This window comes from Typopeltis vanoorti, chromosome 12 (genome assembly GCF_054136105.1).
Source record: "Typopeltis vanoorti isolate ZY-2024b chromosome 12, IOZ_Tvanoo_1.0, whole genome shotgun sequence".
Taxonomy (NCBI): domain Eukaryota; kingdom Metazoa; phylum Arthropoda; class Arachnida; order Uropygi; family Thelyphonidae; genus Typopeltis; species Typopeltis vanoorti.
In genome coordinates, this window is record NC_143560.1 from 17,097,735 (window position 1) to 17,116,482 (window position 18,748).

At 33.4% G+C, this 18,748-nt stretch overlaps 1 protein-coding gene across 1 annotated transcript in view; it reads left to right on the forward strand.

Annotated features, from left to right (window-relative positions):
- LOC150100602 (solute carrier family 25 member 3-like) overlaps nt 1-18,748 on the forward strand; it is a 92,188-nt gene that overhangs the window by 35,724 nt on the left and 37,716 nt on the right. The window contains exon 4 of the mRNA XM_090401826.1: nt 7,629-7,808. Within this exon, the coding sequence (XP_090257952.1) occupies nt 7,629-7,808 (180 nt within the window). The remainder of the gene's footprint in view (nt 1-7,628; nt 7,809-18,748) is intronic.

Genomic DNA, 18,748 nt, shown 5'->3' on the forward strand with positions numbered 1-18,748 from the left:
AAAGCACTTCTTACTGTATAAATCCATCTAGACCTTTGGTAACCCGCTAAAATCCAGATGGATAACATAATCATTTAGAAACAAGTCTGTTTCCCTTAACACTCAGCATAAATAAAAGGGGGATAATTAAATCAAAGTAATAAAAATTAGCAGTTCTGTTTCTGAAATTTATGGTGATTTTGACTTTTAAATGATGGTTCAGTGGACGAGGACTAAATAACAAGAACTACTTACTAGTTATCTAAAATTTTTGATTGGGGGAGGGGTATAATTCCTACATCCCCTTAAGCTTATAAGGACCCACAGGAATAGTTCATTAGTGGATAGTGTGATACAGAATTTTGTTTAGGATAAAACTTTCTCTTTACACCTTATGAGACTGGTTGTTGTTACCATAAGTTTGTTTGGTAAGTTAGCTCCCCCCCCCTTCTCTATATCCACCCCTTTATATTAAATTGTTTGTGAAAAATAAGTTAGCATTTATAATTGCTCATTAGTTAGAATGTTTTAATTTTTTTTTTCTTTTAATATTGTGAATTTCAAAGAATGAAGCTAAAGTATAAATTTTTTTTAAATATTTGCTGTAAACATAGTTCAGCGTGTTAAGTCACTTTCTTTATCCTAAAAAAATTAAACAAAATCATATTCTCTTAGATAAGTAAATAATTTATAATATTCCGTTTGTCTGGATTTCTTATGTGCAAAAAATAACTATGGCACATTCTAAGAAGTGCACAGTATGAGTTAAAAGAAAATTTTCTCATTCTGATCTGTTAAGTTAAATTCATTTTTGAGGGATATTAAATATACAAAAAAAAATGAATAGAGCATTCACTTGACTATATGGGAACTTCCTTTGCAGCATTATTCATTCTCTTTATCTTCTGTTATTTTACGGTATGGTGAAAAAAAAAAAACAGTACTGAACTTCGACACCCCTTCAACATGCACCTGAGATATGCCATTCAACTGCATGCACATTAACAGAAAACTATGCCATTATATTTAGTTTTAGCAGTGGTATTGATGTTGGAAGAAAAGACATTTTATTATTCAGCATTATTTTCATTCATTACAGAGTTGGTAGAGCAAATGGTCCAAGCCTACGACATGTTTATGAGCAGTTTGTTTGCCTTTTCCGTAAGTGTGACCAAATCATCATTGCCTTAATCAGGAGGTTCAGGCATACCTGCTACAATGTAAAGGGCATTCTGGAAGAACAAACTGTTTAACACAATTGAGAATCACGGGTGTGTGCTGGTGCAAATATTAGTGTCTGAAATGCAGTCATCAACTGAACAACAGTAAAACTTGGACACTGAGTCAGTCATCACTACAGAAACTCTTTAAGCAGCTGGGTTCCTTTTCATACATCATTCATTTGGATTGCGCTGCACGATGGGAATATTGTTCACGCATGCTGGCCTATGAAGATCTGTCCTTCCTCCATAATGTCTGTTCTTGGATAAAGTGCATTTCCATATGAGCAGTCATGTAAATAGACGAATCTACAGGTTTCTTGAGACCTGAATTTGTCTGAGAGAAACCTCTTTGCAGTGAGTTCACCACATGGTGTGCGGTTTCTGGTCATGGCATAATTGGGTCTTACTTCATTGAAGAAGGTGATGTATCTGTGACCTTGATTAACAAATGCTACATCAAGAATGTGTTGGTTCCGTTCACCCAGGATTTTCATAGTATGTGTCAAAAAACATTCCATTTCGTGCACAGGCATTCCAATAGGATGGAGCAACCTGTCGCACATTACATGGTTCTAGAGACTATCAGAACACTTCCCCAGGGGAAGCTCATTTCGAGGTTCACAGAATTTCCATACCCTTCATGTTCTCCTGATCTCGCATCACTTGATGCCTTCGTTTGGGATACCTTGGAGGAATTGGTATTTCGCCATGACCCACCTTCAAATGGTGAACTAAGGGATAAAATTACACAACATGTCCAGTAGATGTCCCAACCCTTTTTCTCCAAGATGAAAAAGAACCTTCACATGCACTAAGAAACTTATCTTGAAGGACAAGGTGCCCATTTTGGTCACATAATCTACCATCGTTAATGCTTTATTCGACCAAGATTTCACCAATAGGTGTGGATGTACATATCATGTATAAATAGATTATTTTTGTTAATAAGCCCATTTACTCCATAACATATCATAGTTATTGAGTACTCATTTTATTTACTTTTTTTTTTCTACTCATTCATTCGTTTAGTCCTTACTATTTTTCAGAATCACCATTGAAAGAAGTATATCTCACTTGACTAGAATTACATGTATCTTCTAGCAAGCAAGCTTTGTGAAAAAACATCTTTCTTTTATTTGTTGGTGTAGGCATGAAGAATAATATCTGGGAGGAGTATGTTTTCAAGCGGTTAGCATTTCTGAGAAAAAGAATTTTATTGCAGATTCCATCTTGCTTCTTAGGGCATGTGCTGCTTGCTTTCTAGTTGAACACTCTTTCCAGTTAACATTCTCACTTTGAATGAATAACCAGGCTTGACTCGGAATTTTTATTCATTAAAATTGAACATTCCTCTGATATATTTTGCTGTATTATATATGACTGACAGCATCTTCAGGAAGGACATTTAACACCCTCTCTCTTTCTCCATTCTGAATTCCATTCAGAATGTAGATGTTTTCAAAGTTTTTATTTTCATACTGTTTGGTATGGTATTACAGTAATTATTCAATTTATTTAGAGAATCCTGTACATCTGTACTGGGTTTATTTAGGAGTATGACATCTGTAATAAATATAAAGTAAATAGTTGAGATTAACATCACCAATTTTGCTATCATGTTTAATGCTACTTTCCTTCATGAAAGTGGCATTACTTGTAAAATAATGTGTACACTTTTCTCACAGCTTATTTAATATCAAATGATCATGTGCATTCAACTCTAACTACTGAATTATGTACTTTCTAGTAGTTTTGCAAACCTAGAAGATAATTTGTTATATTCACCATAATTTCTCAACTTTGTCTTAAAGTGAAAATTTGATCCTGACAACTTCAAGTTTTTTGAGTTTTCTCTTTCCCAATTTTTCTTAGCCTTTTCTCGAATATGCTTGTATAACTCTTGCCAAGAACACTCAGTGAAGAAAACACAGATTCTGTAATTTTCAGTTTTATTTAACTTTTTGTAGATGAGTACTATGAAAAACTCTACTCCGATAATCTAAAATTGACACTCTGACCAGATTTTCTGAATTATATAGTGTAACTACTATATGGGGTATTTCTGGTTGAATATCATCTACTCCAGCTGCTTTCTATATTTGAGGTTTTTGATGGCTTTTTTACCTCAAATATTCATGTATTAGTACTCCTGGCTGTAATTATCTTGAATGTTTTCTACCACTCTGTTTTTCTCCATTTCTAAGTTTTTTTGTTTTTTTTTCAGTAGCCTCCAGAATATTTTGTCACCTTCCTGATATTTCTTTTGTTTTTACCAAAGTCTTCCTAAGACTTGTTTAGCTTGTTTTACATGGTGCTTTGCTTTCTTATATGTTTTCTCTGTTCTCTCAGTGCACATACTGACTTGCTAATAACTTTTGATATTCTTTCTTCTTTTCCTTGCCTGTCTTTGTAACTTTCTGTATCCACCATGGAGTCCTGATTTTTCTATCCTTGCAGGTAACACCTCACTACATGTCTCAGGCTGAATCACTATCAGTGAATGTTTGCTTTCATTGGCGCACCCAAGGAGGAGGCCAAGGCCCCCCCCCCCCCCCCCCCCCCCCCAAAGAAAAAGGAAAAAAAGTTTAGAAACATTTCCAAAAATCTTTTCCTAATTAAAATTCTTTTTTAAAATTTTATTTATGTTGTGTCGTGTCTTCTATTTCTATACTATTTATGAATTAGCAGTCACATAAGGTGGGAATACCCTCCGATTCTCGGTAATCACGGTCTTCGTTTGCCTTGCGTTCACAATGAACGCAAGGCGGATGAAGTAGTGCTTGGGCGATACTTTGTTTGCCCGAGCCCAGCCAGAGATCACAGGTATCATGTATTGGCGATCACTGCAGATGCTCACTCATAGGTCATATGCAGTGTGTATTCTCAAATTGTCTATTCAACTCTGCCTCCCCAAGATTAAATCATGTGTGCTCCCCCCAAGATTAACTCTTGAGTACTCGGCCCCTTACAAGATTAAATTCTGGGTGTGCCACTGTTTTCTTTAGGCTCTTCCAATGAATCTCTGTTTGGTTCTTATTTTCTTTTCTTTTCTTTTTTTATTTATTATTCGTTTTTACTGTGTTTGTCTACAATTCACTTCTGAAAGCTGCTTGAGTTTTTAAACTTTCACATTTTTCTATTCAGTACAGTATTCAGTTTTATCCTGCTCAAAACTAAATTATCACTTTTTCAAATCCCCTGTATACTTGTGTCCTGAACTAGCATGAATATTGCTATCAACAATAACAGACTTAAAGAGCAAACTAATAATAGTAGTAAGTTCCTTTTCTATTTCTTTTAAGGACATGGACTAATCATTGCTAATTTTTGTAAGTGAAATTCATATTAGGAAAAAAAAAAAACTTATAAGGGGGCTGATTGAAGGTCAAAAGAAAGCTAGATAACTGGGAGAATTGTCTCTTCTCTTCATGTGAATTTGTGCACATGTTTATCTTTGAACATGTGTTAGTACTGACTAGTCCATTTCTTGAAAAGGAATCGAGCAGGTACTTGCAATTTTTATTATCTTTGCTCTTTTCTCAAAATATTGTTGTATGTGATATTAATTTCATAATCTGCTGTTTTTAGATCTCCAAGGACCAACATTGCCTCAATCAGCTAGCTGCTCTCTCTAATGTTGTTTGAAAAATTCCAACAGCTGTTTCTTAGTAGAACTCTATGGTCTACTTAGTTGAGACCATAGACAGACATTAGAGTGGATGAACATTACAGTAGCAGCTGTGGTGGGTTCTTTCACCTAACCCTTTTTTAAGGAATGTGGAAAAGCTCAAATCTCTGTTATCTAGCTTTTGACCTTCAATCAGTCCCCTTATAAGGTTTTTTTTTTTTTCCTAATATGAATCTCACTTACAAAAAGCTGTTAAGAGAAAGAGAGAGAAAAAAAAACAAAAAAAAAACATAAGTTTTCACCAGTAACTGAAGGTAAAAGAATTCTAGATTAATCTGGAAATCTTGTTCTAGACCGGGGTCGGCAACCATTTTCAGCGAAGAGCTATTTTTGATCTAATTAAAAAATAAAGGAATCCAAAGAGCCGCATCTCAGCTAAAGCTGGGAGTGTCAAAAGCTCAGACCCAGAATACCTAAATAACGTCTGTGTAGCAAATGTCAGTGATCAAGCTGCGTATATTTAAACATGGAAATATTCATGAATTATCATTAATTTCAGGCATCGAGTGGGAGCAAGGCTCTTATCAGGCAATTATACCATAATTTTCATCTTTAAACATGCTGAGAACCTTCATTAATCATATGGTTTCTTGATTTATTTTTGATATAGTTCATTTTCAAAAATATTTGCTCTCAGAAATATACCAGACACAAAACTGAGATAAGCCAAATGCAAATATTTTTGGGTTTACATGCATGTCTCTATGCATTGAACACACTGATATTATTTTGTTTCTGTCTTTACTATTTTATACCTGTCATCTCCACAAAGATTAATCTTCAAAACCTTGCAGTACACGTGCTGTGCTTGCATTGTGCAGCAAACTAAACTGAGATGTGTTTGTGGTGTGTGCTTGTTGTACATGTAGACTAAAAGTTAGAGGTGCAGTTACATGTTCAAATAGCTGTGACGTTGTCGACCCCTGCTCTAGACTAATTCACTTGAATCCTCTTCAGAACAAGATGGTGGTCTCACATTGGGAATGAAAATAAATTATTACCTAAGTATTGATAATTGATCTGTATATATTAAACTAGAATGGTAACACCTCTTCATGCTCTTGCATCATATATGTGCTGAAGATGACAAATTTATATTCTATAATAAATACATAAATTTTTAATCTCCTGTGTTTGTACTTTGTTTACTGAAACTTTTAGCCTCTACACTTCTTGAACAAAGCATCTTTGCTTTGTTCAGGAACTGAGGTTTGTATTTGTTGTAAATTAAGAGTTTTGTGTACTTGGTTGTATGTTAGATCTTTTTGATGTGTGTGAAGCCAAAAAAAAAAAAAAACTTGGATTGCTAATATTGTCAAATTCCTCTGACCAGCCCTGTCTCCCATTTGTTACATTATCATTTATAGAATCTCAATCCATCTTTCTTTATAAAGAACTATAACATTCTGAATTTCTTGCCAAGTAAAAAAAAAAAACTTAACTTTATTCTTGATATAAGAAAGCTGTTAACATTGATATAGGCCTACAAAACAGGTTATCACACAATCAGAGTTAATTTGAAGCAACTATACTTAGATAAAAAGCAAGCCTTCCAGTCTATAAAAATAAAATTAACTTTCATAGATGAAGTCTAACTGGTACTGGCAATGACATTTACTAGGAAACTTAACCTATTATATGATTATTCTACTGCAGACATCCTATACAGTTGTAAATCTAAATTTTAACTTCTAGATGTCTGGTATTGGGACCAAGACTTGTTAATTTAGCTGGACTTCCACTGAATGGTCTTCCTAAAAAACCAGTAGTTGATTCTATAGGCAGATCTACCTATAAAGTAGCCAAACAACTGTAATTATCTCTTCTTTACAGTTGATACACCATAATTAAAAGAATTTAAAAATACTACATGTAATTATAAGAAGTCAAAAGGCTATTTTACCGGCGACATAAATTAAGTTTAAGGGAGATGGTAAATCCCGTATTATTCTACAGCCAGGTACGAAACTCGGATCGAAATCCATATGGATTTCGATCCAAGTTTCGTACCCGGCTGTAGAATAATACGGGATTTACCATCTCCCTTAAACTTACTACATGTAATTGCTTTTATCTCCTGCAGATATTCTAATTTGGATGTAGTCTCCTTTTCACTAATATTCTACTGATGAACTTTTGTAATTACTGAATTACAATGCTTTAAATGTTGATCTAGTTTACTGAAGCTTGTAGTAAGACTGCAGAGCTGGAGTTTTTCAACCCACCTTTGATATGCATTTTTTTTTTTTCTCTACTAGGCTGCATTTGTTATTATAAAGCTGTTAAAAGGAACAAAGACTTGTATTTTAAAAGCATGGGAATAATAATTCTTCTTAAGCTATTTAGAGCAAGTATTTTATTTAGGTCAGGAGAGTGAAAACTTTCAACTGAAAGTGAAAAGTACTAGAAATTATGGAGATCACCCTATTTGCCATAACATATCAAAAGCCATAATGAAATCAAATTCATATGTATGTATGAAACAGTTTGCATAATTTTATTTCTGTCTCTCACAGAACTTGATTTTTTGTGGATAATATTAAAAAGGTAGTGAGATGGTTCATCCTACTCCTTTACTTATTGCTGAAACATACTGGTTATATTTAATTTAGCCTTTCGGCTTATTATCTTTGTAATACTGGTTATATATTTCACTTAATTCAGTTTTTAAATTTCTTCTTAAAAATATTTTAATTAAATTTTTAAGTAATATTTATTATATTTTGCAATTTGTTTAGACTAATCCTGCAAAATATAGAAGTATTGTGAATGGCTTTTCTGTCACTGTAAAGGAAGATGGAATGCGTGGATTAGCTAAAGGATGGGCACCAACTGCAATTGGTTATTCCCTGCAAGGACTGGGAAAATTTGGATTTTATGAAGTTTTCAAAAAATTTTATAGTAACATCTTAGGTGAGGTATGTATAATTTGTAGAAATTGATGTAAATTTCTTTTGTACCATTCTTGGGTTCTTTACAAGTAACATCTCAAAATTACTTTTTATTAAAAAACTAACAAAAAAACTTGGTGCTTCAAATAGTGAATTGTTTTACTTAATAGCAGTGGTTCTCAAACTTTTTGAAGTCGGGGCACATTTAAAATCCTACAAATAATGTAGGCGCACTATATACAAATTTCTGAGAAATATGTTATAATAATTAAGTCAAATATTACAGAAAAAAAATAATGCGATAATAAAATGAAACATATCTTAAGTTTATTCATTCTTGTGTTTATGAGAAACATGAGCCTGATGTGTCCTAGCGATTGCTTCAATGTTTGGGCATATATTTGAAAGGCAAACTCTCATTTCCTCGTCAATACATTGAAGAGTTCCTCTCTTTTTACACTTAATTGTGGTGAGGGTAGAAAATCCTAATTCACATAAATATGATGTTGAAAATTGTAGTAAAATGTTCAAAGCTTTTTTAGATATTGACACATATTCTTCTTTTATAGAAATCCAAAAGGCTTCAAGAGACAATTCCTTATGTTTAATCATCAATCCACAATCACTGGATATAGCTGCCAGTTCTTCTTCTTCTTCTGTTAATGTTAAACCAAAATCACTTGAAGTTTCCATAAATGGGTTTCTAATCCAATCGTATTGTTCAGTGTTAAGTGATGGAAAATAAGAACTCAATTTTTCTTCTAAACTTGTTAAATGTTCAACTATTATTGGAAGTGTTTCATTTATGCAAGTGTTACTTACCAATGGAAACATTTCCAAATTACCTTCAATAGCTTTTCTTTTCCAAATCTGTAGTTTTCTCTGAAACGCTTTCATTTTGTCAGTGGATGTGAGAATATTTTCTTCTTTCCCTTGCATGCTAGTATTCAAAATATTGAGCTGCTGAAATATATCGGCACCAAATACTGTAACCTGGCAATCCAAAATTCGCACCGAAGGAGGTTACAAAAATGTAATTGTTTCATCTCTTCAAAAAACGCAAGAAGTTCTTGTCATAGCTCGTGTACACGGGTAAGTACTTTCCCCCTTGACAGCCACCTCACCTTAGTGTGTAAAAGCAGCTGTCTGTGTTGTGAATCCATATCGATACAAAGCTTTTCGAACAAATGCGATTTGACAGGTCTTGTTTTAATAAAGTTTACCATCTGAACAACTTGATCTAAAACTTCTCTTAATTTTTCTCCCAATTTTTGCCATCATGGCCTCCCTATGAAGAAAGCAGTGAGTTATGATAACATTCTCATTTTGTTTTTTTACAAAAGATGTAAGGTCCTTAACACAGCCTACCATGGGAGGGACTCCATCTGTACAAATGCCTACACACGACTTCCATGTTAACTGCCATTTATCAAGATAGCTATTCAAAGTGTTAAAAACGTCCTCACCTTTTGTAGACACACTTAATTCTTTGCAAAAATGAAACTGATTTACTATTTGATCTTCATTAATAAAACGGACGAATGCTAAGAGTTGCACCTTGTTGGTAATGTCTGCTGACTCATCAACTTGCAATGCAAAATTTGAATACTGAAGTTTATTACTGCATACATTTTTCTTGATATCAGAAGACATTTGTATAATATGCCTGTGAACTGTATCGTTGGACAGAAGAATCTTGCTTATTTTCATTGCTGCTTCATTTCCTAGCATTGTCATGACCATTTTTTTGCATGCAGGCAAAATAAGTGACTCACCTAAAGTATGATCTTTCATATTTTTTGCTATCAGTTCTGAGACTTGATAAGAAGCGATTTGAGCTTTATCAGAAACAGTCATTATACTTTTAAAAGAATTTGCCGCTTTTGTTTGATGTTCAGACAAATCTCTTGAAAAAACTTGCAGATTTATCTTGTAAATTAGAGTGTATAGTTTTAAAATGTTTACTCAATTTACTAGGAAGCAATGATTCATTTGCCATTTTACATCCACATACTAAACATAGCAGCAAAGGATGATCTTCACTCCCGGTCCAAGTGAAACCAAAGCTTAAATAACTTTCATTATATTTGTGAGTAGGCCGTGATTTTGCTTTCTTACTTGCACTTAACTTTTGCTCACTTCCAGAATCTGATTCTTCAATATCATGCTTCTTTTTGAGAAATCTATCCATTTTATTTGGGTGTATTTATCTGAAAATAAGTAATATGCACATAACATCCACTTCCAACACTTTTAAAATAAGTAATATACACAACAAATAAGTAATATACACAAATAAATCATATTCTTGTTCTCTTTGCAAGAAAAACCGCTGTTAATTAACATAATAATGATGTGTTGACAAAAAGAGCGGTATATCCATAATGAAAAGGTATAATAGAGTAACTGTATTTATTTTTATGTCTGGACACACATTTCTCTGGAATACCACAGGGTGCACCTGGAAATCTTCTAGGGCGCACCAGTACACCCTGGCACACCCTTTGAGGACTACTGCTTTATAGTGATGTCAATGATATCTATCATTTATTAGTGATACAAAGAAAGCATACATTCATGTAATTCAACACTTACGGATTGAATCCTGAATCTTTAATGTAAGGATTCAGCTGAAGGTGAATTATTCAGTCATATGGTGATAAGGTTTTTTTATCCTTGCAACACCAGAGGTACTTATGGTTGGTGCATAACCTGACAGTAACTTGCAAGATAAATTTCAAAAGCCAAATTCGGCCATAATAGGCCACCCATCTCTTAGTGTAATCCATAAATGAATAATTGAAGGGATGATCCAGATTACCTGCCATTGGTAAGTATGTAATTTTAGATGGATGCCATTTCTCCACACTTCATGTACAAAATTTATTTAGCATCATATCAATTAAACAAATGGTGCATAAAAACTTAATGCTGTTTTTGACAGCATTTAAGAACATCATTAATCATCAAATTTCTGATATGCACCCTCAAGAGGTGCACCTGATACTCAAGTAATACTGTATATGGAGGGATTTACATTATTAATTTTCTGTCAGCAGTTTTCCTCAATTAGTTTATCAGGACTAATAAGATGTTATATTTTTGGTCTTATAAGGCAGTGTTTCCCAAACTTATAGATGTCAAAGCTCCCTTTGGAAAAATTAAAAGATTTCACAGTCCCAATCAGAAAAAAAAATCCTAATAGACATCTTCTTCTTCCTAACATGGAATATAGGCCATGTGGCCTGTTCCGGTCTCATGCCATCTCTTTCTTGGTCTTCCGATTCTTCTTTTCCCACTTATTTTGTATCTGTATAATATTTTTGGTAGTTGTCTGCTGTTGTCCATTCGATTTAAATGTTCTAGCCATTTTTGTTTATACTGTCTTATGTAGTAATTAATTGGTTTGATTTTTAGGGATTGTAAGATTTCTTCATTTGTTTTGTGGTCCCACTTGGTATATCCAGCTATTTTTCTGAGGAACTTCATTTCTGCTGTTTGAATTCGTTTTTCATCTTTCCTTTTCATGGTCCATGTTTCGCTTCCGTATAGTAGAGTTGGTTTTGACAAGACATTATATAGTCTGATTCTAGTGTGTTTTTGTACCAGGGATGGCTTAAATATACTATTTATTATGCCATTTACTTTGACAAAGTTTGATATTTTAGTGTCTGTCTTTTTCTTCTTCGTATGATAGATCACATCCCAAGTATCTGAAAGTGTTTACTTGTTCTAGTATTTTATTATCTATCACTATTTTACTTCTTATTGGGTTTTCTCCTTTGAATGCCATTATTTTTGTTTTTTCTTTGGATATTGTCATATTATATTGCTTTGAGATATCATTTAATGATTTATTGATCTTTGTAAGTCATCTTCTGATGTAGCTAATACTATTTGATCATCTGCAAATAGTAGTGTATCTATCTTCATTTGCAGGGTCATTTGTATACCAAATGGGTTATGCTGTTTCCAGATTGTTAATATTTCATTTATATATATATTGAAAAGCATAGGTGAGAGGGTACATCCTTGTCGTACTCCTCTTGATATATCTTTCCATTCTGAGGTGTGTTCTAATTTAACTGCTATTTTATTTCCTGTATATATTTCTTGAATAGATTGTAAAAGTTGGTTTGGTAAGTTTAAATTGGTTAATATTTTAAACAATTTTTGTCGACTAATTTTGTCAAAAGCTTTTTCATGATCAATAAATGCCACGTGTGTTTCTTTTTGAAATTCTCTTCTCTTTTCTATTAATAATTTTAAAGTAAAAATTGGATCTATGCAGGATCGGCCTTTTCGGAAGCCATTTTGTTCTTCTAGTAATTTGTTTTCTACAATGCTGCTTAGTTTCTCTTTTAATATTCCTGCATATATTTTATATCCTGTATTCAGCAGGCTAATTCCCCTATAATTATTGCAATTGTCTTTATTTCCTTTTTTATAGATTGGGATGACCAGTGCTTTTTTCCAAGAATTAGGGTTTTTTCCGGACATCCAAACCATATTAAAAAATTTCAAAAGTCTTTCATTAAATTTTTCACCTGCATTTTTGTGTAGTTCTATATTTATATTGTCTTCTCCTGGTGTTTTCCTATTTTTCATCTTCTTTATTGTATTTTTCAGTTCTAACAGTGTGATATTTTCTATTAGGTCATTCTTTGTCTAATAAAATTTTAATTCATTGTTCTCATCTGTCCAGAGATTTTGGAAATAGGTCACCCATTTTTCTAAATCTATTGTTTGTATTTTTATCTTTTCTTTTATTTCTTTATTCATCTATTTCCTAATAGACATGTATTATTATAATATATTAATAGACATATATTATAGACATAGACATATATTATTATAATATTTATTGTGTTTATATTCAATACAAAACATACACACCAAGTGTATTTTTTTCTGTGCATCGCTGCACCTGTGTACACTAACAATGAAACATTAATTTAAAGTGCGAAAAACTTGACTGTTTTAAATGAGTGCAAGATTTTGTGCTTCTTATTAATACCTTTGAAGTAAAACATGAATAAGCAGATATTTACTATATTCATTAAGCGCTGAAATATGCAGGAAGCAAAATTTGTGAACCAACACCAATGTGAGATTTTTTTTTTTTTATTAAAATATAAAAAATAACAAAAAAAGATATAATAAATAATAAAAATTAAATGTTTCTTTTAAAATAAAAAATATCTATTTAGTCTTAAAATATTTTAAATTTGTTTTCATTATTTCACGGTCCCCCCTCAATAAAACTAATGGCCCCAAGGGGGCTGCGGCCCACAGTTTGGGAAGCACTGTTATAAGGCACTTCTAACAGCATCAATCCGCCTAGATCTTGGTCTTTCTCTGGGTATCTTTCTTACCATCTTACCATTAAACACCTGTATTGCTAACCTTTCCTCTTCAATTCTGTTTAAGTGACCATATGTGAGATTAGCTCTGCTCACACACATCCTGAATGCTAATGATGTCAGTTTCCTTCCTGATATCTTCATTTTTAATGTGATTCTGCCATTTTTACCATCTGTTCCTTCCTTAATTTTTCTTGCAACTTTCATATCTGTGGTTTCCAGTCTTTGATTAATTGTTATTTCTAACCTAGCTTTCAGATTCTTCAGCTAAAACTAGCTTGAACACTGTCTTTACGTTAAATTTATGCTTTGACTTGTTTTTCTCATATTTCTCACTTGTTTTTCTCATATTCCATATACAGTTGACTTCCACAATATCAACTGCTTATTCTGTTATCTATGTCATTTGCCATCTTTGGTTTTTAAAAAAAAAAAGTGCCTAAATAGTTTAAATATCTAACTTGTTCTATAGCTTCTCATTCAAGATGTATTTGGTTTCAGTATTCCTGCCTGTTTTCATAGTCTGTCTTTTTTACTACTTATTTTCATACCAAATTTGTTACAGCATTTAATCAATTAGTCAATTCTCAGTAGGAAATTCTGTTATTCTCATTGTTTTATTTTAGGAATTTAGTGAAAATTGTACTAGATTTATTTAGGAGTGTAAGATCTGCATAAAGAAATGAGATTAACATCAATTTTGATGTCTGGCCAAATGCCACTTTTCTTCATACTGTGATCCCTTATAGCAGAGATAATGCACGTTCTTGTGTCTCACTTGATTTAATATAAAACCATCTGCCTATACTTCATTTCTAATTGCTGACTTACAACTCAGATTTGCTTAATATAGTGTTCACTTTACATCATATAATTGTGGTGTTTTAAATAGCTTTTCTCATGGCACCTTGTCATGCCTTTTCCAGATGTATATAAATATGCCTATAATTTCTCAACTGTTATTCTCAAAGTTGGAAATTTGATTCTGTTTTGCCTGAACCCAGTTTTGTTTTTAGTTTCCCTTCCATACTTTTTCTTTACCTCTTAAGTATGCTTACATAAATCTTATCTAGAATTCTCAGTAGGAAATTCTGTTATTCTCATTGTTTTATTTTCCTTTTTAAAGATGGTACTGTCAGCTAAACTCCAATCAGCCTTCTGAATTATACACTGCATCACTGTGTCTTCTATACTTGAGCATTTCTGGTTGAATATCATTATGCCAGCTATCTTTTCACATTTCGGGTTTTTTTATGGCTTTTTCTCTCCATCTCAAGTACTGATTTGTATTCGTATTGAATATTTTCTTCTACCACTCATTGTTTCATTTCCAAATCTTTGTGTAATTGATTGTTTCAAATTAATTTGAATGTTTCAACTGTTTTATTGAAAGAACCAAAAAACAAAGCAAGCTGATTTTTATTTGCTTCATCCTCTTAACTCCCCCCCCCCTTTTTTTTTTTTTTTTTTAATGTTTATCAACCATGGCTCTCTCCTCTTAACTTCAGCATTGTTCTTTCTAGTTCATTCGTAAATCTATTGAATCTCATACTTGGGAATGAAATTCTCTTATTTTCCTTTAACATTCATTGTTTATTCCAGAAATTTGATCAAGAGGGTCAGGGATATTTGTTTCTTTTCCCCATGCCTCTCATTGTTAGTTTTTTCACAATTATCACACTGTAAGATTAGAGCACAGCCTATGACACTTTCTGGTCTATGCTGTTGAATGTTTCCTAAAAGTCAGCAAAGCAGACAGAATATTTATTTTTATATAGAACCTTTTCTACAATCTTAAAGTTATATTTTTTGCATACTGGTCCTGAATTCTGCTTATGCATCCTAGATTTCTTTTATTTAGTAGAGCCTCTGCTACTAATGGCTCACTCAAAAAAGTTAAGCAAGTTTGAGTGTGGTTAATAGTTGGAAGGGATTTGATTGTTCGATGCTGTTGGCACACTCTCCCTCGATGAGTCTTGCACTCCCAGGAGGTGTCAAATAATAATAATCATAATCATCATCAAATTCCTGCCATGTAGTACTATCATATCCTGTACACCCCTTGAGGGTACATGGCAGGAATTTGATGATGATTATTATTATTTGACAACTCCTGGGAGTCCAAGGAGGTGTCAAATCTACAATTTTCCTCCAAATCAGTCTGTTACTTGTCAAGACCCCAACATTATCAGATCATATATTACTATTGTCTAAGGCACTTTGTACGGTATCAATCCACCTATATCTTGGTCTTCCTCTGGGTCGTTTTCCTGCCAACCTGGCAGAGAACACTTGTTTTGCTAATCTTTCCATGCCCATTCTATTTAAGTGACATATAACACCTGAGATTAGCCCTGCTAATCCATTCCTGGATGCTAACAATGTCAAGTTCTTTCCTAATATCCTCGTTTTTAATATGATATTCCATCGATGCCATCTGTTCACGCTTCTAATCTTTCTCAGGACTCTCATATCTATGGTCTCTAGTCTTTGATCAAGTATTTTACTTCTGACCCAGCTCTCCGATCCTTAAGTTAAAACTGGTTTGAACACTGTCTTGTATACAGCTAATTTAGTGTTCCGACTAATTTCTCTCTTATTCCATATAAATTTATTCAATTGACTTCCTACCATACCAGCTTTGATTCTGTTTTCTATTTCCATATTTAAAAACTTTCTTACATGTTATTCTTTTCAATATGAAATTCAGTTTTATCCTGCTCAAGACTAAATAGTGATCACTTCCAATTTCAAATCCTTTGTACATACCAGAGAGAAAACATCACTATCAACAATAACATAGTCGATGAGACTTTTCTTATTCCTTGCCTCTTCTCTCTATGTGAATTTGTGCACATTTTTATGTTGGAACATGGTGTTTGTAATAACCAGTCCATGTCCTGAGCAGAAATCCAACAAATATTTGCCATTATTATTAGCTTTTCTCTTTTCTCCAAATTTTCCCAATATATTTTTGTATGTCTGACAATCATTTCCTACTCTGCTATTTAGATCCCCAACGAGAACCAACTTTTCCTTTTTCATTGTGTCAGATGCTTTCTCTAAAGCATTAAAAAAATTCCTCCACTTCAATCTTAGTAGAACCTTCTGTGGGACCATAGGCACAAATAAGTCTCATTGTCCAATTCCCCATTCTGATATTTGCCCCCATCACTCTACTTGAGACTGCCTGCCATTCAAGAAGATTAGCCTCATATTTAGTGTTGAATACAATGGCTACTCCTTCTTTTCCTTGATTGTCATTGCCTGAATATAACATTTTGTATTTATTGCTCAGAAAGATCTCACCAGTTTTTGTCTTTTTTGTGTCAGTCACCCCTATTATGTCGATCTGGTACTTATCTAATTCCTCAGCTACCTCCATTTCTTTGCCATTCAGACTTCTTATGTTGATAGTTCCGATCTTTAACTCTGGTGATGTTGATTGTGGTGTTTTTTCAGATTTGTTGTAGCTGACTTTTCGCTGTATACCCTGGTTCCCTTGTGAAAACAATGTGTGCCTTGTTTAACCAGGTGAGACCCCAGCCGGCATGAAATTTGAATCTTTTTGAATTTGAATTTTTATGAATTCAAATTGATCTTATTCAGTCATTTAGTTTTTTTTTCCCCCTTTCATCCTCCTATGTTGTTTCATAATTGGTGTAATTCTCATCTCCACCATACTTGATCTCCTGGTTGTATCATTTCCCAGGGCCTTGTTCTTCAGATGCTTTACTTTCATTACCTCTTTCCTTCAGTATATTCATCCTTCTCTTTGCTTGGGAGTGATATTTTCTTCAATTATTTTTGGTGTCTATATGTTTCTCTCTTAATTCATCAGTATCTCACCTCTCTCCCCCCCCCTTTCTCTCTCTCTCTCTTATGTTCAAGGTTTTATTCTTTATTCTGTTTTTGCTCATTTCTTGATTTCTACATCCTCTATACTTGTTATTTAATCTCCATAGTGTTTGATATCCTCACATTGCTTCATATCTTTCCTAATCTTTAATCCTGTTTTTTTTTTCTTGAATTATTAGTTTCTCTTGTGAAATCCATTTCTTTTGCTTCTGTGTCTGGGATTTTTTTTTTCACTGCCCTCTTAGTTGCAGATACCCTTTATTTCTCTTTCTTCATCTCTTTAACTTTGAAACGGTCTTGTTTGATTTTAACTTGATATTACGTTTTGCTCCTAAAAGCAGCAGAACGCTGTCCTTAAATACATTGAGTCTTGATATATTCTGCTTCTTATGGATGTATGTGCATTCAAGCATTGATTTCTAGAATAAACTCATCTCATTTTCACATTTGTTCTGGTACATTTCCTTCCTGACTGATTTAGCTCCTCCTTGAAGGACTGTTGAGCAACCACTTAGGCACTTGCTGGTTCCTCAGTAACCTTCATATTGTGCACACTATACCTGTTCTTGAAACAAGCCATGGCTTGCTATAATGGTCTGGTCATATTCCTTTCTTAAATGCTCTTTTAGTTTCAAAAAGGCGTGTCTCAGTATGAATTGTCAAAAGGCTTAAACAAATGCATTTCTGAATCTGATCTATCCATGCCACTAGTAATTTTTCTATGTCATTTAATAGGGACTTTTTTGTGACTTATTGACACCTTCATTGGTGCAGATTCCTTCATGACTTGACAGATTCATTCTTTCTTTCATAACAGTATCATGGAGTGAAAAAGACTCGAGTCATGTATAGCAGCAATTGCTTTTTCATTCTCATGCTGCTCTTTTCACTTTTATTTCTGAATCAATTGTCCTCTTTCTTTCTACACTAGAAAGGATTAATTTTTCCCTTGTTGGCCATTTTCAAAAAGATTACAAATGAATCATAGATCACAAATTAAAAAATGTTTCATACAGTGGATGGAGTGGTCATTAGACTTTGACCAAATGTCAGAAGTTAAATTGAGGATTAACATACTTGCGATGAGCAGGGAAAAATTGTCTCTTATGACTCGGAGTGGACACAACACAATTTGGTTTTGTTCAGTTGAAACCAAAACAATTAGACCAGGGTAAAAATGTTTTGGAACATATTAGAATCCAAGTTAATTTTTTGTATACCAGCCAATTAATTGGTTGATACAATTAAATTATATTTAAACTAACCAATAATAGCCAGCATCTGTTATTATTTATGAGCACTTCATGGAGTCGAGACTCATTGTGGGAGACCTGCTCTATCCATTAACACAATACTTATCACACATCTCCTTAAACCTATTCACTGTTGGGTCACTCATAACACCTCTGATAATCCATTCCACTTATTCACCATTCTCCAAGTAAAGAACCTAGTCTGCACTTCCCTAACCACTCTTAGGCATTTTCCAAGCATGACCCTTTGTTGTCTTATAGAATCCCTTTAGTAACTTAGTTTCTTTCATATCCCCTCTCCTCTGCCTCAGCTAAACTCTGTAACCCACACACTCTGTCAATCCTCATAGGGAACACTCCTATGAGGAAACATTCTTAGTCTATTCACTCATCTCTGAATCCTCTCCATCACTTCCTGATCCCCAAGAAATGCAGGTGTACCAAATCTGTGCACAGTCAACATGTGGCCGAATCATAGCCTAATTAAGATCCC